The sequence below is a fragment of the Peromyscus eremicus genome, chromosome 1 (genome assembly GCF_949786415.1).
Source record: "Peromyscus eremicus chromosome 1, PerEre_H2_v1, whole genome shotgun sequence".
Classification (NCBI taxonomy): Eukaryota; Metazoa; Chordata; class Mammalia; order Rodentia; family Cricetidae; genus Peromyscus; species Peromyscus eremicus.
Genome location: NC_081416.1, coordinates 102,330,784 through 102,350,657, shown reverse-complemented (window position 1 = coordinate 102,350,657; position 19,874 = coordinate 102,330,784). Strand labels below are relative to the sequence as shown.

The 19,874-nt window shown below is 54.1% G+C and overlaps 1 protein-coding gene across 1 annotated transcript in view; it reads right to left on the bottom strand.

Moving 5' to 3' along the window:
• The window catches only part of Myo7a (myosin VIIA), a 61,388-nt gene that overhangs the window by 28,208 nt on the left and 13,306 nt on the right, over window positions 1–19,874 (bottom strand). Inside the window, exons 11-23 of the mRNA XM_059270903.1 lie at window positions 19,342–19,552; window positions 18,683–18,818; window positions 15,353–15,459; window positions 9,745–9,882; window positions 7,757–7,915; window positions 7,395–7,487; window positions 5,515–5,609; window positions 4,304–4,388; window positions 3,576–3,794; window positions 3,086–3,193; window positions 825–1,034; window positions 501–704; window positions 88–264 (exon numbers count right to left, since the gene is read on the bottom strand). Of these exons, the coding sequence (XP_059126886.1) occupies window positions 88–264; window positions 501–704; window positions 825–1,034; window positions 3,086–3,193; window positions 3,576–3,794; window positions 4,304–4,388; window positions 5,515–5,609; window positions 7,395–7,487; window positions 7,757–7,915; window positions 9,745–9,882; window positions 15,353–15,459; window positions 18,683–18,818; window positions 19,342–19,552 (1,942 nt within the window). The remainder of the gene's footprint in view (window positions 1–87; window positions 265–500; window positions 705–824; window positions 1,035–3,085; window positions 3,194–3,575; window positions 3,795–4,303; window positions 4,389–5,514; window positions 5,610–7,394; window positions 7,488–7,756; window positions 7,916–9,744; window positions 9,883–15,352; window positions 15,460–18,682; window positions 18,819–19,341; window positions 19,553–19,874) is intronic.

Genomic DNA, 19,874 nt, shown 5'->3' with positions numbered 1-19,874 from the left:
CTTTCTGCCGATTCCCCGAGGCTGGCAACGCAGACATCATCCCCACTAGCCAAAGACAGTTGCCAGCTGGGGGCACCTTGGCCTCACCTCGCCCTCGCCCTGCAGGGCCTGCAGCTCCCTCTTGTATGTCTTCTTGCCTAAGGTCTCATAGATCTTAGTCATCACAGGGACCTTCTCGCTGCCATCACTCATGGCTGTGTGGTATTTGGGCTCTGGGAGGTCCCCCATGAACCGGAGGATGGTGATCCAGACAGCCAGTGCCGCCTGAGGATGGAGCACACATGTCAGACAGCCAGGGAGGACTGAGGCCCTGGCTCAAGCCATAGAAAGGGCCTAGGCTTGGCAAGGAAGCTGGAGACACAGATAGCCACCTGCAGTGTGGACTGACCCCAGGCTGGGTGCTGGGCCAAAGGCTATCAGACTTTGGCCACCACCAAGGGTAGCCTCTATCCACCCCAGCCCAGCCCTGTGAGCAGTGACCCGGCCACAGGCAGCCTCACCAGCTGGTCACCCTCATCATCATGGTAGAGCAGGGGCTGCTTGAGGGGCCTCCGGGTATAGGAGTGCGTGGTCGTGCCCTGGAAATAGGTGGCAGCAAATTTGGCGAATTTGTACTCAGAAAGGTCCTCCTCATCCTCATCAGGCAGGGGCAGGGCTGCATCCAGGTCCTCTTCCACCATCTCCCTCCGCCCTCGCTCCAGGTCCTGGGGGTTGGATCCCTGCTATTAGGCTGGGCCCTCTAGCCAGCTAGACAGCTGTCTCCGCTCCTTCTCTGCAGACCAGCATTTGATGCCTCGGGAAATCCTGCCCCAAAGCCCTAGTACCTCAAAGCCACTAGGTGCCTGGCCCTCCTGGCCTGGCAGGCCACTTGAAGTCCCCAGGAAGCCAAACATCTTGTCCACCATATCTGAGTGGTTGATGGGCTCATGGCGGGCCTTCTCCATCTGCTCCAGCAGTTCCTTCTTCCTCCGAGCCTCCTCCTTCTCCTTCAGCTCCCGCTCTGCGTCCTCACGGGCTAGCTGGGCCAGACGCTCCTGAAGGTGAGGGGATGCGGAAGAAGTAAGCCAGCAGCCAGCAGCATGGCCTCAGAGAACAGCTGTCCTCAGGGAGACCAAGAGACCAGCAGGAGCAGCCCCGACTCCACCAGGATCCTGACCCAGGGGACGATGAGTATGTTCACAGCCCCCATCTGCGCCAGACAGATGTCCAGCATCCCTGGACCAGAAGAACACCTCCTCTAGCACTCCCCTTTCCATGCCCACCTCTGCCTCCATGCCCACCTCTGCCTCCATGCCCACCTCTGCCTCCATGCCCACCTCTGCCTCCATGCCCTCCCCTGTCTCCATGCCCTCCCCTGTCTCCATGCCCACCCCTGCCTCCATGCCCTCCCCTTTCCATGCCCTCCCCTGTCTCCATGCCCACCCCTGCCTCCATGCCCTCCCCTTTCCATGCCCTCCCCTTTCCATGCCCTCCCCTGCCTCCATGCCCTCCCCCTTTCCATGCCCACCTCTGTCTCCATGCCCACCCCTGTCTCCATGCCCACCCCTGCCTCCATGCCCTTGCCTGTCTCCATGCCCACTCCTGCCTCCATGCCCTCCCCTTTCCATGCCCTCCCCTTTCCATGCCCTCCCCTGCCTCCATGCCCTCCCCCTTTCCATGCCCACCTCTGTCTCCATGCCCACCCCTGTCTCCATGCCCTCCCCCTTTCCATGCCCACCTCTGTCTCCATGCCCACCCCTGTCTCCATGCCCTCCCCCTTTCCATGCCCACCTCTGTCTCCATGCCCTCCCCCTTTCCATGCCCACCTCTGTCTCCATGCCCTCCCCCTTTCCATGCCCTCCCCTGTCTCCATGCCCTCCCCTGCCTCCATGCCCTCTCCTGTCTCCATGCCCTCCCCTGTCTCCATGCCAACCCCTGCCTCCATGCCCACCCCTGTCTCCATGCCAACCCCTGCCTCCATGCCCTCCTGTCTCCATGCCCACCCCTGCCTCCATGCCTACCTGTATCCATGCCCACCCCTGTTTCCATGCCCTCCCCTGTCTCTATGCCCACCCCTGTCTCCATGCCCACCCCTGCCTCCATGCCCACCCCTGTCTCAATGCCCACCCCTGCCTCCATGCCTACCTGTATCCATGCCCACCCCTGTTTCCATGTCCTCCCCTGTCTCTATGCCCACCCCTGTCTCAATGCCCACCCCTGCCTCCATGCCTACCTGTATCCATGCCCACCCCTGTTTCCATGCCCTCCCCTGTCTCTATGCCCACCCCTGTCTCCATGCCCACCCCTGCCTCCATGCCCACCCCTGTCTCAATGCCCACCCCTGCCTCCATGCCTACCTGTATCCATGCCCACCCCTGCCTCCATGTCCTCCCGTCTCCATGCCCACCCCTGCCACCATGCTTACCTGTCTCCATGCCCACCCCTGCCTCGATGCCCTCCCCTGTCTCCATGCCCACCCCTACCTCCATGCTCACCCCTGCCTCCACATCCTTCCCTGTCTCCAGGCCACAGAAACCCAAGAACTCCTGGGCCATGGGGCTGGGAACTGTATGAGAGTTGACCAAAAGATTACTGTGAGCCATGCTTAAAAAGCAAAACAATAATGATAATGATGTATAAAACTAATATTAATGATGTTTTAATTATTTGGGCCATACTTGCCAAATACCAACTTAGCATGTAATCAATATAAAAATAACACAAGTACCTTACACCTTCCCCTCTTCAGCCACATCTTCATAACATTGTGTACACCTCCCAATTTTAGCTGTGGCTTTTAGACTAGCCACACTTCAGTGTTCAGTGGCACGTGTGGCTGGGAGCCTTGTGTCGGGCTACACGACCCTGGTCACTCCCCCGTCAGGCTTTTGCCCTGGGTGTCACCCCTAACCAGGAAGGTGCTGTGGGCACAGCCCTCTGACTCCAGCCACAAGGCAAAGCCCACGTGAGAGTTGAGCTGCTGTGTGCTGAGGGAGCTGGAAGTGTCTCCTAGGCGGGAGGAAGGTAGCAGGGACAGGTGACGAGGAGAAGTGTGGAGTCGGAGTGCAGAGCCGCTACCCAGGACAGCTCGGAGGTCCAGGCTCACCTGATGCTTCCGCTCTGCCTCCTCCTTGGCTTTCTTGGCGCTCATCTCCTTCCGGAGCTTCTCCTCCTCTGCCAGCCGCATCTTTTCCGCCTCAAGGCGCCGCCGGTACTGAGGAAAGAGGCAGCCGTGCAGACATAGAAACGTGTAACCTTTGTCACAGCCCAGCCTCACCCCACCCCCATCGTCCCTAAGCTCTGAAATGGAGGGCGAATTTCCAAAAAAAGAGACAAGGCAGCTGAGTTGGTCTCCAGATCACACATGGGTGGGGCTCTGTGGATCCCGGAGCCGGACCAGATATGCCTCGACTCCTTAAAATTCACCAGGGGCCCGGGCCTCAGTCTCTGGTCCATCTTGAGATCAGGCAGAGTCAAAAGTCTCTCTTCTGGCTTTGACTTCCTCAGCCAGCACCAGGACAGGGGTGGGGAGACACCTGCGTGGGGCAGCACACACCTACAAGCCACCCACTCTTGGGGCTCAGGAAAGCCCTCACCTCGGCCCGGAGGCGCCTGTGTAGCCGGCGGGCGATCATGCCTCGGGCATAGGCCTGCACGGTGATCACTGCCCAGAGGCGGTGGCGGAAGGCCTTGCGCACCAGGTAGGCTCGGCAGCGGGCCTGGAACTTTATTATGCGCTGTCTGGCCAAGCGGTACTGCTGGTGCAGCTTCCGGGAGCGGTGCAGGGCCTGCAGCCGCAGGAAGCCAAGACGCATCTGCAAAGAACAGCAAGCCATGTTCATGCTCAGACCTGAGCTCCAGCCCAGACGGATGAAGCCAGCAGCAACATCCAGTGCACAAGCCTCCATCAGACTGGATCCACCAAGGTACCTGTGTCATTCAAACAGGACGCCACAGTGAGGCCTGCCTCCTTCCAGGAACTCCAGTCTTAATTAACCAGTGTCCTTTTTAGCCCACCCCCCTAAACCGAGTCCAGGCTGCAGCCAGATGTCCCAGAGCTGCATGTGACCAGGCCTCTCCTGGATCTTCCAAAGGTCTCAGTCTCATCATGCTTTAACCCACCAGAATATTCCAAGAGAAAAGCTCAAAAGATAAAATAAAACAATAAAAAACCACGGGGAGAGCCGCTAGAGCTAGGCCAGGGCTCTGACTGAAGGGAAAGGAGGGTGGCTGGGGCATCCCTGGATTCAGGTCAAGTCCTGTTACCAAGGTAACACAGCCCTTCCCCGGCAAGGCCAGTAGGATCTGGGGAAGGGGGGCTTACCAGCTCATAGTTCCTTCTACAGTAGTGGCCCCGCCAGTGCCTCTGGATCAGTGTGGCGGCACTCTTCAGTTTCAGGAAGTTGGACCTGAAGGGGAGGCAGTGATGGGTGACTCCAGAGCAAACAGCTGGTGGCCAGAGTCAGCCAGGGCCCAGGGGTGCCTGGACAGCACACTGAGCCCCCGTCCTGTGATCGCCAAGCTATGTGATCTTGGGTGAGGCACGGAACCTCTCTGTACCACAGCGCTACCGAACTGCAAGAGATGAGCAATCGTGCCTATCCTTCCTGCCTGGTAGGCTTAGCACACGAGGCCTTTAAAGCAGAAATTAGAAAGATGCTTGTTGAATGAGTGGATGTGTGACCGAATCAATAATGAGAAAACGGGAAAGAGAGAGAGCTTTTAACTGTCCGACTCCTTCACTTTGTAGGTGAGGATGCTGAGACCTGGGAGGCTGCCGCCAGAGCCCCATCACCGCCTGCTTCTGAAGAGCCCGGTGCTATTCTCCTGCACACAGTAGGCTGCTTCTCAGACACCAGTCACCTCTGGCTTGATGGGGACAGAGGCCACACAGCAACAGCAAGTGTTTGCGGGGAATAAGGAAATACAGGAGAGAAGGGCGGACATGTCGTGGCACAAGCCAGCAAGCACTCCAGGGCCAGCGTGCTCATGTGGGTGGAGACACGAGGCGGGGAGCCAGCTGGTGGGTGGATGGTGTCGAGAACGGGAGGAAAGGAAGGTGAAGAGCAAGAGGCTGCTAGAGAAGGAGGAAGGGAGGAAGGGAAGGAGGGACCAGATGAACTGCAGAGGAAGCAGACTGTGGGGTTTTGTCACACCTGAACCGCACTCTAGAATTGGTCTTGCCTATGCACGGACCATCACAGGTCTATGCATGCCCTTAATGTAGAATATGAGCTACACCCTGTAACTTATAAAACATCGATGAACGCTCCTCCTGCCTCCACATGTGCAGGAGGGACCAGCTACCGTGTGTGTGGTCTGGTTTATGTGCCATGGTAGAGCTTCGTAAACCTTGTACAAACCTGTGTTTCCGGATGATCTTGTGATCATGTGTGCATGCCATGCATGTGTGTGATGGCTTCTGTGTGTGCACCGTGGGTATACACGTTTGTTCCTGTGTCCATGTGGGAGCAGAGGCGAGCCAAGCACATTTCCAGTGGGGGTGCTAAGGGAGCAGAAGCTGTTGACACAGACCTGTCTTTGAAGCCCCGGATGACCTTCTGGAGGAGGATGACTCTGTCTGTGATGGCCTTGTCCCTCTCCACCTCCAGCAACATGTCGTGGTGGTCCTGAAAGGCAGAGCTCCTGAGCAATGTCTCCCAAGACTACCTGCTCAGTCCAGGTAGGACCTGCCTTCTTTCTGCCATAACTCAGGCTTAGGGCTCTATGTGAACCTAACCCTGCTGGGACCTGTGCAGTGACTTCCCACAGCCACCAGAGATTATGGCTATTCCCCAGAGGCCAGGGGGGAGGGGACCAGAGGAGCCAGAGGCACCTCATTTCACTAGACTGGGGGAAGAGACTCAACAATGTCACATCCTGGTTTCCCCGGTCACCATTTCAGCCCTGCACTCTGTAATCTTTTCTCTCCAGGATTTTGGTGGCACGCTCCTTTCCAGGACTCTCCTGGTGTCCATCATTTTCCTCTGACCCTCTCCTCCACACGAGTCGGACAACCTTCCTATGACCTTCCAAACATACGCCACAGCATATGCCTCGCCCTGGCACTCAAGATCACTCCAGGCCCCTCTGACATCTCCAGCCCTTCTCCTCATTCCCAAGCCCAGTCCTCCTGCCTGTTGGATGAAAGCTGAAACGTGACTGGTTCATCAATACATATATAGATGGAATGGTCCATGGGTAGGCATAGTGCTAGGTGGTGTGGCGGAGCCACAGAAAGACCAGGCCGTTGTGTCCTTCACTGGAAGCCTGGCCTTTGAGTCTCATGAGGGGAAGATAAACATCCGTCTAATAATCACAGACACAGGGTGAGACTCAGCCATGGACTTCTCAGTGAACGGATGAATGGACAGATGGGTGGATGGATGAATGGATGGCTGGGGTGGGACATGCAGGCTCTTGAAGTATTCCTAAAGAGTACAGATGGGTCCCTCTGATTCTTCTGGTGCTAGATGACATCATGACTCCATCTGTTCTCTCTGCCAACACATGCCTGGCACTTGCCCATCCCAGGTCAGTAGTCTGTTCCCTGCATCCCTCAGTCTGACTTCAGTCACTCACTTCTCTCAACCTGTAAATTGAGCACAAGACTTCCTATTCCACACTACTAGCAAGCAGACAGTGGGAGGGAGGCCTGACACACAGAACTCACTCTCCAGCCAGCAGTCAGGAACCAGAGAGGACACAAACATGTTTCCCAATGCAGAAACAAGGACATGGGGGATGCAGAGGCTGACTCAAAGCCCTCACCGAGGGAAGACCCCCCAACAAGACCCCACGAAAGGCTGCTTCCTCCCCTCTCTTCTCCCAGCTGCCCTGCGTTCAGCCCTGCCCCCACAGAGGAGGGGCCCTGCTGTCACCAGAACAGAGGAAATAGAAATAAGGAAGCCCACACTGTCCCTATGCAGAGGCTCTCCAGGGCCGTGACTGCTCAGGCCCAGGTCTTGCTCTCTCTCACCACTGCCTAGGAGGCTGTGGGAGCCAGGAACCCTAGCTGTACCTGGGTGCTGAGACAGAGCCCTAGACGATAGGGTACAGCTGACCCTCCTGAACCCTGCCTGCAGAAAACCACAAGAAGGGACCTGAGGTCCACTCTAGACCATCCCAGGCCCAGCCTGTCACAGACAGAAGAGTAGGCAGAAATACTCAGAGACGTGTCCTCAGCCCCCAGGCTAAGAACCACAGGCCAGAGTTTGAGTCCCTGCCATGGGTCTGACAAGGCAACCCACCTCTGGTCATCTGACTCTAACCTAGGGCCTGCACCTGGCCCCATTAATTATCGCTAATGCTCACACATCCATCAAGATACCCTGTAACCCCCTCAGAAACATCCCATGTGTGGGGAGGGCTCTGGCCATGGCAGAGCCGTGGCAGCCAGGACAGACTGCGCTCACCTTCAGAAAGATCTTGGTTTTGCCGATCTGCCAGTCATCATGTGTGCCCAGCACAGCCTCGGCCATGCGCTGGCATGTCCCTCGGAGGTCACCCTGGGTGGAAGACAAAGATACTGACAGTATAACCAACAGAAAGGCCCCCAAATGTCCTTCTCAAGATTGGGGGTCATGTCTGTCCCTGTCTGGCTATGCGATTGACCCAGCCTGACCCTGCCTTCTGCGGACATCTGTTTTCTCCTCAACTAGAGGACAACCACCATGACAGCTGAGGTCTTCGAATACGTCCTTCTATCTGTCCCATCTCCGCAGCAGTACCGATGTGACTGGTGTCTTCTCCCCTGTGGGGGTACCCGACCTTGTACCTGCTTGTACGCCGGCTTCACTCCAGGCAGCAGCACCCGGTAGCGCTCCACAAACTCCACAAAGCTGTAGCGGATGGGGTAGCCCGCACGCCGGATGCGGATCGTCTCCATCATGCCTGAATAGCGCAGCTGCCGTACACACAGGTGTCGGTCAAAGAGCTGCGGGGCCAGAAACCAAGGGCATCAGGTCAAGGCCAGGACTGGGATGCAAGCCCTGCCCTGTGGCTGATCAGCACAGATGGAGAGACCCAAGGCTTCTGGGATCGTGGGGAGCAAAGCCAGGCAGGAGCCCAGGACTGTCAGTCAAACCCAGGGGGCAGCATAAGTGAGGGCCTGCTGGAGGGACGACCGTGTGCTCAAGGATCAGATCACAGAAAAGACGTAGGTTTGCGTCCCTTGTGAGACACAAGAAGCTTCATGGATGCTGAGGGAAGGGCCTTCCAAGACTAGAGGAGAGTGAGCATGTGGGAAGGGATAGAAGCTTGAAAGTGCAAGACTTGCTGTGGGAACGTGGAAGGGGCTAAAGAGCCTAGGCCAGGGCACAGTGTAGGCTGCCAGGAGGTGGGTATGCCATATAACTGTCCTCCATGTGGCTTCCACCACAGATCCACGGTTATTTAAACCATGCTCCAGGGGCTGGCCTTAGGAAGTGCCTTTAGGAAGAGGCGTGTTTTTTCAAACTGACACATGGTAGTCGATGGCTCCAGGGCAGGACTACAGCTGGGGTTCAGATGGAAAGAAAATGGAGAAAGCAGACCCAGGGGCCTTCTGAGACCAGGCTAAGAGTCTGGGCCTTGTCCCATAAGTGGCAGGAGCCAGGGAGGGTTTGCAGCGGTGGCATATGGGGCAAGATTTGCTTTAAGAATAATGCCAAGGCAGGCAGTGGTGGTGCACGCCTTTTATCCCTACACTCAGGAGACAGAGGCAGTGGATCCCTGTGAGAGCCTATATCCCAGTTGCTGATGAATATAGCAAGTTCTAGGCCAGGGAGGGCTACATAGAGAGATCATATCTCAAAAGAACACCAATGGTGTCATTATCAGTGTGGTGAACGGGTGGTGGGAGACAGTGGGAAGCTGGAGACAGAGAGGCAGGTAAGGAGGCTATTGAAAAGGGGGAGGCCACAGACACCGAAAGGCCTGGCTAGGAAAAGGTCCCGGGGAGCCAGCGCCCAGCCCTGTCATCCTGCCCGCCCTGCTCCAGAGGGGGACCCGAGGTCTGAAGGGGACAGGACTCACCCACTCTGGGAAATGATTTCCTGGCGGGGACAGTGTGTGCGGAAGGCCAGCTTCCGCAGCCCATTTCCTCTCCCTCTGGGCCACTTTCCCCAGCCTTCCCTCCCTCCCTAAGTCCCACACCCAGCTTCCCCTGGCCCTCTCTCCTTTTCTGGATACACAATACCTCTCTGGGCCTGCACTGGCTAGGGAGCCTGTGGAATTAAGCCCCTCAATATCTTTGAGACCCCATGAGACAATTCTAATTCTTTACTGACTGTTGCTTCCTTACGGACAGCTTGCTGAAGGGGGCTATACCCCGCCTATGGAAGTGCTGTCACTAAGAGTCAAAAAGAAGGACCTCCAGGCAAAGGAGTCCAGAGGGACTCCCCGAAGGGGGTGAACGCTAAACTAAAAGCGGGAGAACTTTCCAAGGAGGGGCCGCAGCAGTGAGCCACATTGCTGTTTACTAAGCACTTAATAGGCACCCGGCAATCTTCAGACATGATCTCAGGGAAGAGGTGGCAGTGATGGCTCCTGTTTTCTTTCTCAAAGAAACTGAGGCACAGGGCAGTGCATGACGTATGTGCAACCACTCAGCTGGGAGGTAGCAAAGGCGGGATTTCATGGCTGTGGAGTGGAGCCCCTGGAACCCCAGCACTTTGAGACCTTCTTTTACAAGCCACCTGGTCCGCGAGAGGACAAGACCTTGCATTGCCCACCCACTGCGACCGTCTCGCCCTCACCTCCCGCCGCTTCCCCTCCAAGGCTCACCATGGGCTTCTTGAACTCATTGGGTTTGATGCAACGGACGAAAAAGGGCTGGCAAGCGCCCAGTGTGCGCATCAGCAGCTCCAGCGACCGCTTGAACTGGCTGCTGAGTGTAGGCGAGCGCTTCCTGGTCTCAGCACCCTGTGGCGGGGGACAGACAGACAGTGATGGGAGGGGCCACGCCTTCCCCCTCCCACCCTCCAGCAGCTGTCCGAAAGGGAGGGAAGCACCAGGGAAGGTCACCAAGGTCAGAGCCTGAGTAGATGGGTAGTTGGGGATTTCCTGTGACACCCCTGGTCCGGGATGGCGCGTGGACCTCAGACACCCACTCCAGAGAGCTCCCTAAGACCTCCAATAGTGTCCCTCTGGGCCCCCCACCATCAGCTGGGAGACTCTGGGCCAGGAGCGGCCCATCTCTGAGTCTATGCCCTCCCTGTATGAATGAGGAGTTTAGACTTGATATCCTCAGGATGCTGGGGTCGTCTTAAATACAGGATTTAAGCAAACCTAAATTCAAACCCCATATACGGCTCAGGCCGACCACTGAAGGATGCTGAGTCTCCATTGGTTCCTAAGTGAATATTCCATCTACCCCTCCAACAGGATGGGGAGGAGAGTTCAAGCGCAATAAGCAGCCCCCTGGGGTGGTCACTACACCCTCTGGGAGCCTTGGAGGAGCCAGCAAAGCTCATGACCGCCCCGCTCTGCTTGTAGGATTAGCAGCAGGCTGGAGGCAGTGTGGGTGACCTGGATAATCTTCCTGCAAAGATAGGATGTTGTTCTCCTGGCTGCTGTATGAGCCATGGTGTGTATGTGTGTGTGTGAGTGTGCGTGTGTGCGCGTGTTCGTGTGTGTTGTGTGTGTGTGTGACTGCAACCCCTGCCTACACGGTGCCTCTCAGGACATTGTAAAATAGTAGGGAACAGGGGGACTAGGGATGACCTGAGGTCAAGCAAACAGGAAATAAACCTTCTGGAACATGGCAGAACTCAGAGAGAACACAGTAGCACCAGATACTGTTTTCCCGGCCATTTTTGTGTGAGAACTCATTAGCAAACTTGATTTCACTGTAAGATTTTATATTTTTAGAGTTATAATTCAATCACATCCTTTAGCATCAAAACTCTGGGGGGACCTGACAGCCTCTTCTGACTCCGAAGACTCCTGCATACATGTGGTGCATTTACGTACGCTAAGGCACACATGTATACATATACAACAACTACTTTAAAATCTGGGGTGCAGAAGCACATGTGTGAGGTGTTTTGGGGGAGGGGGTAAAGGTGCTTAACCAGCACTAAATCCAGGTGCCATGTCATAGCATCTAATGAACCCCACAGGAAAGCAAATGTTTTTCGTTCTGAAACATAAAGTATTTTTCATCTTAAGTTCCACTGCAGAACATTCAAAATTTTGCCCAGGGGATTGATTTAGGGGTAGCGTGATGTCTGCTCTGGCCCAGCAGGGTTCTTGATTCAGCAATAGCACACATATACTGAGCATGTGGCTCATAAGACAGAGCACACACAATGCACACTATATGCACATGTAGTGTATACATGCACCAAGTACACACATCCACACAAACCATACACACATACCACACACACACACACACACACACACACACACACACACACACACACAGCATACAGCATTATACACACAGGCAACATCTGAGCATGCAGACACCACACAAACACCCACATGCACACATGTAACATGCATACAGCATGCACACCATACAGCAAACATGACTTGCCCATACCAAGCATGTATATACCACACAAATCACTCACAAAATGCATAGCCCACAAGACAATGCATTTAATTTGCACACAGCATGCATAACTATCCAGCACAAATGCACACGTATGACACACACATGCTAAGAACACAACGCTCGGCACACTTGCTGAACATACACCATAGAGCACTCATGGCGTGCATACTCTGAGCATACATGCACCATATGCATCCCTCACAGCACCCACACACAGCGAGCATACTATGTAGCACTCATGCATATATATGATGTGCACACACTAAGAGCACATACCACACTTCCCACACAGCACACCCTGCATGCACATGCAGAACATGCACATTGCATGCTCACTATGTGGCACAGGTACACACAGCACATAGATACTGAGAACACACAACACTGAACAGGGCACACACACCCTTCAAGATTCTGTCATCTTGAGGCTGTCCCCTCTGACAACAGGCTGGGTCTGCCTTGCTCACTGCTCTGTCACCAGGGCCTGGGCACACTCACTTCTACATGTTCACCAGGACACACACCAACACCTTGGTCACCTGTCCTCCATGGCGCATAGACTGTCTCCCTTCCAGCTGTGCAAGCCAAACCCTTAGGAACTCCCCTCATTCCCCTTCTCTCATAAGGGACAAACTTGCAGGTCCTCCCCAGGATCTGATGTCGCTCACATTCCCCATTAGCTGGGTCCAGCCTCAGCCGAGCTCTCCCGTTTCTGCACTTCAGCTCCCCCCACCCCCCGCCCTGTCACCACACCCAGCACTAACAACTCCATTCACACAGCAGCTGGGGGCTGGGTGAGGAAATCAGCCCCGTCTCTCCTCACTCAAACATCCAAGTTCACACCAAGGAAAGCCCAGGGTCCTGCAAGGATCTGTAATAGCCCCAGGATCTACTCCAGTAGCCTCTGGTCCCCACCATCTGTTGGTATCCTTTCTGGCACACTGGCCTCTTGGTTCTGCCTGGGGTACACTTGGGACTTTTGCACATGCACACCCCTTTCCCTGCAAAGTCCCCCTGGGGGAGGGTTAGTGCCTTCACTTTCCTATAAATTTCCAAGTAAGGCCTGTCCTGAGCCTCATGCACAATGACAGGGCCTGCCGCCACGCCCTGTCCTTCTCCGTACCCCCCACAGCATGCTTTATTCATTCATTGGCTCTCTTACTGTTCCCCTCTGCTAGAACACAAGAGCAAGTACACGGTTTGGTTTCCTTTTGTTTCTATGTGTTCACTGCTATGTTCCAGGACCTAGGACATGTGTGGCCTATGGAGGGGACTCAATAGCATTTGTAGATTGAACAAGTGAATGACTGAGTGGGTGAGTGAGTGAGCGCATGTGGGTGAATGGGTGAATGAGTATGTGGAGTTTGCTCTCCCTGTCTCGGCCATCGGGGTTCTCATCTGGTTCTGTTTTATTCGGGGACAGCCTCCTTCCTGGTGATTAGACTCCTGGGTCATCTGTGGGTGTTTGGGGATGAGGCAAAGACTGAAGCCCAAAGTCCAAAGGCTAATGTGAAATGGGTACAAAACAGATCTGCGGGAAGACAGAAGTCTTCAGGGTGTCAGGTGTCTGCCGATGAGCAGGCACCTGGCAGGAGTGGACAACTGTCCTGTGGACATGACTGGGGTACGACATTCATCTGGGTGCACCCCGTATGTGGGAAGGTGGCCTTCCTCCACCTCACTGGTCCCTATGCCAATAGGTCAGGGCAGGTCGTGAAGCCTGAACTGCCCTTGGGTAGCAGACCCAAGAATCAAAGGGTGAGAACTCAGGGGCTGGGGACGGATCCAAGCTGAGGGCTCAGGTTCCTGTAAGCAAGCACTGTGGTCTTCCACCCTGACAGAAGCGCTGTGGCTAAGACACTGTCTTGGGACAATTCCACAAGTCTCCAGAACTTGCAGGCCTTTCTTGGTCTGGGGGCATAACTCAGTTGGTACAGTTCTTGCCTTACAAGCTTAGAGACCTGAGTTCAACCTCCCACACCCACATGCCAAAAGATAAGTTAGGTGGTGTGCACTTGTAATCCCAGTGCCAGGGAGACGGGACAGGCAAAACAGAGCTGGGACTTGCTGGCTGCCAGCTTAACCTACTTGGTGAGTTCCATGTCAGTGAGAAACCTTGTCCCAAAAAACAAGGTGTATGGCTTCTTAGGAACACTATCTGAGGTGGCCTTCTGGCCTCCATACATTTATACACATACATGCACACACACACACACACACACACACTCACACACACACACACACACTCACACACACACACACACACACACTCACAGACTCTTGCCAGCTGACCCATTCTAGATGACATATTGTATCACATCAGCATTGGAACCTGACTCAGCACGGTGAAGGGACTTGTCCAAGGTCACATTCAATCACTGCTAGTGTGTCTATATGCATCACAGCCAGGGGGGAAAATGCTTTGTGTGTGTGTGTGTGTGTGTGTGTTACGGGTACAGGGACCAGAATCATCCACAGGAGGGAAGGGAGTCCCTATCTAGACAGGCTTGGTACATACCATACTCCTCCCCTTAATGCCCAGGATGTTGGGTCTCTCCTAGGGCTCTGGGAAGGCCCAGGAGCAGACCAAATATGAGGTCAGCATTGGGCAGAGAGGAGAGAGGGAACAGGGAAGAGAGAGGCAAAGAGGAGGTGGGCTGGTGTAGCAGCTGGGGGCCTCTAACACCTTTGGGATGGGAAGCATCATGGCAGCCAAGACCTGCGGTGGGAACCAAGGCAGCTTTCCTAGCTGACCCCGCCCCCAGGATGTGTCATTAAGGTGAATGAAGCCCCCTTCTTGACCTCAGTCTTGAATCTGCAAAACCGAAGATCACCTGTGCCTACAATTAAGTGTCATCGGAGTCCCCCTGAGTTCTTAGTCTAAGGACGTGGAAGGAGGCATAATAACAGGGGAGGGGCAGAGAAGGCTTAGGAGCCTCCTTCAGCCTTCTTGTGGGCCTCAGTTTCCCCCTTAAGAAACCGAGACTACTGCAGCACACACAACTCAAACACCAAAACCACTCCAAAAACCACTCCACAAAAAAACCCCACACTCCACAAAAGACAAAAAAATCCAGCCCTCTCTCCCTTGGAGTCAGCCCCATAAGGCTGAGCTCTCCCGCCACGGTCATCCTGGGCCCCAGGCTGGGGCTTTTACCTTCACGGAAGCCGCTGCCTGGCCGACAGTGCCCGATGAATAACCACAGAGAAACTATAAGGGGAACCACAGGCAGGTGAGGCAGAAGAGGCGTGGGCGGAAGGCCACTGAGACGGGATGGGGTGGGCCTGGGGTAGAGGTCAAGGTTCTGGCCACCCTCCCAAGCAGCTCAGACACCTGCACAGGCACCAGAGAATGGTGCCTCTGCCCTTCCTGCTCCCCTGCCCTGGACCTTAGGAAGCAGGGACCCAGAAAGGAACGGAATGAAAGGCAAAAAGCCAGCACAGCAAGAAACGCCAAGTGACACCCGCTGGGCTTCACAGGGGGCAGAGCAGGCAGTCCCCTGTATCAGCTCAGGGTCTGGAGTGGCCAACATGCCACACCCATCCTGTCTCCCCTTATGTCTGTCTAGCTGGGGGACCTCCATGGTAAAGCCAGTCCCAAGTCCCAAGTGACCTCCCACATGCCCCAGTCACATCCCGGGTCAGTAGAGCAGGACTAGACAGCAGCATTTGGCAGGCCTTCCCTTCCAGAGCCCCAGCTAAGCCCTGTCCCCGCTTCCTACGCTGAAGTTCAAGGGGCTCCATGGACAAACAAGACTCGGGTGGGGTCTAGATTCAGGCCTGGCTTCCAAGGCCCCTTCTCCCCACAGGAACATCCAACAGCCTTACCATGGCGACGTCAGCCTGGAAAATCTGTTTTATGAACTTGTTCCGGGAAGAGTGGACCAGCTGGATGATGTCCCCATGCAGGGTGTCCCGGTTCTTCTCCAGGAAGCCTGCCAGTGGCAGGGAGCAGTCATAACTCCTCCAGCAAGGGCTCCCCAAACCCGCAACATCTGAGCCAGAAGGACCTTGGGCATTGGCCTAACTTACCCACATCCATTCCACAGTGGGGGGCCCTGGGCCTGGAGGGGACACTGACTTACCCAAGATCACAGAGAAAATGAGGAGCAATCCCTCAAACACATATCCCCACCTGCAGCCTATATAACAAGTACAGGAGGTCTCTGTCTCAAGGAGAAAGCGAGGCTCCCTTCCCAACTGGGTCATCCTGAAGCCACTATCAGCCTTTTAAACTAAGATGCCAGGGTACGTGATCCCCTGAAAGAGACCACATCTAGATGCTATAAGCCACCAGTAAGGCAACTAATGACCACCACCTCCCAACTAGTCAGGACAGTGAATTTTACAGTGTCATCCCTGCCTGCGTTCTGGGACAGGCACTCACTACCTTCTCCATATGACAAATTGATGTCCTTGAAGCCATGGGAGAGTTCACACTCGAACCCAAGACCCTGGTGCCAACCCAGGAAGGCTCCCCACACCCAGAGGGCACTGCCATTCTCAGCAACAGAGGAGCTAGGGTGGTGCAGGAGATGAGGTATCCACAGGCTAGAGATGCCTGAGGGGTGGAACATTGCTAAATACAGGACTTGGGCCACCACCCCTGAGGGCAGATCCCGGGCCTGCTCATGACATGGTGACGGACACGTGAGTTTTACAATGGCAGGATCTCTTGTTAGAGATATGCCAACTTCATCATGTGACACGAAGGTTCCTTTCAAGATTTTGGAGTCCCTGTCTGAGAGGAGAAAGGTTGTAGCATGCATATAACCACTGATTTCTGGGCCACTTCATGAGGGAGCCTGCTGCATGGCTCTAGACCGCTCCGAATGCCGGGGGCTTTGGGCCCTGGGTGGGACTGCTCAGGACAATGGGCAGGATGTCAGTGTACTACACCCACAGCGGATGCCAACTTAGGGCTGGCCTTTCACACCCGGGTGGGTTGGAGGTTCAGCAAGGCTCTCTGCAGGAAAGCTGCACAGCTGCAGGAATTGCAGAACTGCAGACCGAGTGAGTTGGGTTTTCACCCCGCTACCAGCTTTTCTTTCTTTCTTTTTTTCTATTTCATATTTCATTTTTCAAGACAGGGTTTCTCTGTGTAGCCCTGGCTGTCCTGGAACTCACTTTGTAGATCAGGCTGGCCTTAAACTCACAGAGATCCACCTGCTTCTGCCTTCCAAGTGCTGGGATTAAAGGTGTGCACCACCACTGCCTGCTTCTAGCTTTTTTTTTTTTTCTTTTTAAACAGACTGTCAATCTGGTTGGTCCAGAATTCACAGAGATCCCCCATCTCTACCTTCGGAGTGTACCACCATACTCATCAAGATTTATCTTTCTGTATGTATATGACATGTGTGAGTGGGTGCCACAGAGGGCATTGGACCCCTTAGAGCTGGAATTACATGTAATTGTGAGCCACCTAACTTGTTTACTGGGAACTGAGCTCAGGTCCTCTGGGAGAGCACTTAACTACTGGGCCATCTTTCTACCCCCTGACTTTCAGCTTCAAATGAACCAGCTGCATGCCCTTGGGGGAAGGGAAGATGTCTGGGTACTCCCTTCAATGCGCTGGTCTTGTTGCTGGAAATTTCTAGGCCTCTCTTCGAGTCTACTAGGCTGTACCAGGTCATAGAAGAACAGTCCAGTTTCCTTCTGAGCTTCAGTCTCCCCATTATAAGAAAGAGCACTGAGCCCTCTCATAAGAACCCAGAGCAGGCTGGCAGTGGTGGCGCATACCTTTAATCCCAGCACTTGGGAGGCAAAGCCAGGCGGATCTCTGTGAGTTCGAGGCCAGCCTGGTCTACAGAGCGAGATCCAGGACAGGCACCAAAACTACACAGAGAAACCCTGTCTCACAAAAACAAAAACAAAACAAAACAAAAGAACCCAGAGCAGGAACTCACACAGACCCCATGCCCACAGCAGCACTGTTTACACTAGCTGAAGGGAAACAACCATGTTCCCATCAGCACATGAAGAAGTAAACAGTGTGGTATATCCATGTGGCAGAGTATTAGCCATGAAAACGAAGGGAATTGACCCATGCCACAACACGGATGAACCCAGATGGGACTGTGATCAGTGAGTAAGACAGACCGAATCTAAGAGCCGAATCCTGTGACTCCACTTGCACGAGGTACCTAGGTGGTGGGATCATAGCTCCAGAAGGTAGAAAGCAGGGGGTGGGCCGGGTGGTGAAGGATGGAGGGGATGGGCCGGGTGTGAAGGATGGGAGTTACTGATGATGGGTGGACTGACTTCTGTGTGGAGTCATGGAAAGGGTGGTAGTGAAGACTCACAGCACTGCAAATGTGCCATGCCCTGAATTATAGTGTAAGGCGGTTACGATGGTAAACTTTGTATTGTGTGTGCTTTCCCACAATTAAATGTGTTTAAAAAGATCAACTTCTGAAGGGCTGGGGATATAGCTCAGGGGTTGGGTACTTTAGTAGCATAGCTTTTGACTCCCCAGTATCATAAGAAAGCAAAAACAAGGGGCTGGAGAGATGGCTCAGAAGAGGTCCAAGTTCAGTTCCCAGCAACCACATGGTGGCCAACAACCATCTGTAGTGAGATCTGGCGCCCTCTTCTGGCATGCAGGCAAAACACTGTATACATAATAAATAAATCTTTAAAAAAAAAAAAAAAAAAAAAGAAAGAGAGAGAGAAAGAAAGAAAGCAAAAACAAGGCCAGAATTCAGGAGGCAGGGCAGGTGGGTCTCTGTGTTCCTGGTCTACCTAGTGAGTTCCAGGCCAGCTAGGGCTGCATAGTGAGAACTTGTCTTTTTTTTTTGTTTGTTTTTTTGTTTTTTTGTTTTTCGAGACAGAGTTTCTCTGTGTAGCTTTGCGCCTTTCCTGGAACTTGCTTGGTAGCCCAGGCTGGCCTCGAACTCACAGAGATCCGCCTGTCTCTGCCTTCCAAGTGCTGGGATTAAAGGTGTTTTTTTTTTTTTTGTTTGTTTTTTTTTGTTTTGTTTTGTTTTGTTTTTTGTTTTTCTTAAGGCAAAAATAAAGAAAAAAGCAAAGCACAGGATGGCATGCTTCCTGTGGCCTCTTCTTGTCTCCTCTGAACTCTGTACCATATGGTCTCACTCCTAGCCTAGAGAGAGAGAAGGTTGGGGCACAGGCAGAAAGACACCCCACCATCACCTGTACCTTGAGTCTCGTAATAAACAATGCCGGCAAAGTGGTTGATTCCAAACTGGGTATCGTGGCTGTTCTTGGGTGGCACGTAGTTGGCATTGAGCCTGTGCTGTGAGTTCAGTTTATGCAGCATGGTGGCATCCGTGCCCTGAGGGAGCAGAGTGGCCGTTGCTAAGCCGCTGCCTTCCAGTGGGCCTTCCATGGCTCCCTCCCCATGTCCTCCCAGCCCTCCGCTCTCTTTCTCAGTAGCTGCCCCCGTCACACAGCCTCGATGCCCCTCTGAAGTGGGTGAACTGGAACCACACATCACTGAATGCACACTCCAGTCTATGGCATCTCTTCTCATGACTAAAATCCGTGGACAGCTAAGGCTGGAGGATGGCTAGAGGCCAGGAGTTCAAGGCCAGCCTGATCAATATAGCAAGATTTGAATTTCAATTTCTTTCCCTGAGGACAATCCTATCTTCCTTTCCCCTAATCAAGCCATAGTCCATCATCTATCCTGAACCATCTGAGTACTTAGATGTTGAGAGTTTGGCCCAGGGTCCAGTAGAACGCAGGTAATCCCTGATCACCATGTCAACACCCTGGAACCAGCCCAAGGCACCTGGGCAGGCTCATGTTGCTTGTCCTAGGCTGCAGATGGGGAAGCTGAGGTTTGCTGCGCCCACCTTGGGGAACTTGCTCTCCTCGTCAATGAGGGAGATGACATTCATCGGCCGGTTGGCAATCATGTCGAGCGCGTCCTGGTTGTCAGTGAACTCAATATGCAGCCAATCAATGCTCTCGAGATCATACTCTTCCTGCTCCAGCTTGAATACGTGCCGCACGAAGAATTGCTGCAGGTGCTCATTGGCAAAGTTAATGCAGAGCTGCTCGAAGCTGCGAAGGGCAGAGGACCATGGACACATGGTACCCAACGTCTGCCCAGTCACCCACACCCTGCTCTGCCTCTACCTGCAGCGTGACCTCAGGCATAAGGCTCCCATCAGGTGGGCTGGGGTGGGAATGTTAAGTCCAAGCCTTATGCAGACAGAAGATGACTCTGGGGACTGGCAAGGGTAAAGGACATGCCCTAGGTCACTGAGGGCCAGAAGAGAGTTAGACCAGAAGCCAAGCTCAGGGCTCTTTCCTTGAGTGATCAGGCCCCACATAGAGTCCACCAATAAGGGGGAAAAGATCAGAACACTAGGAAGGTGGATCT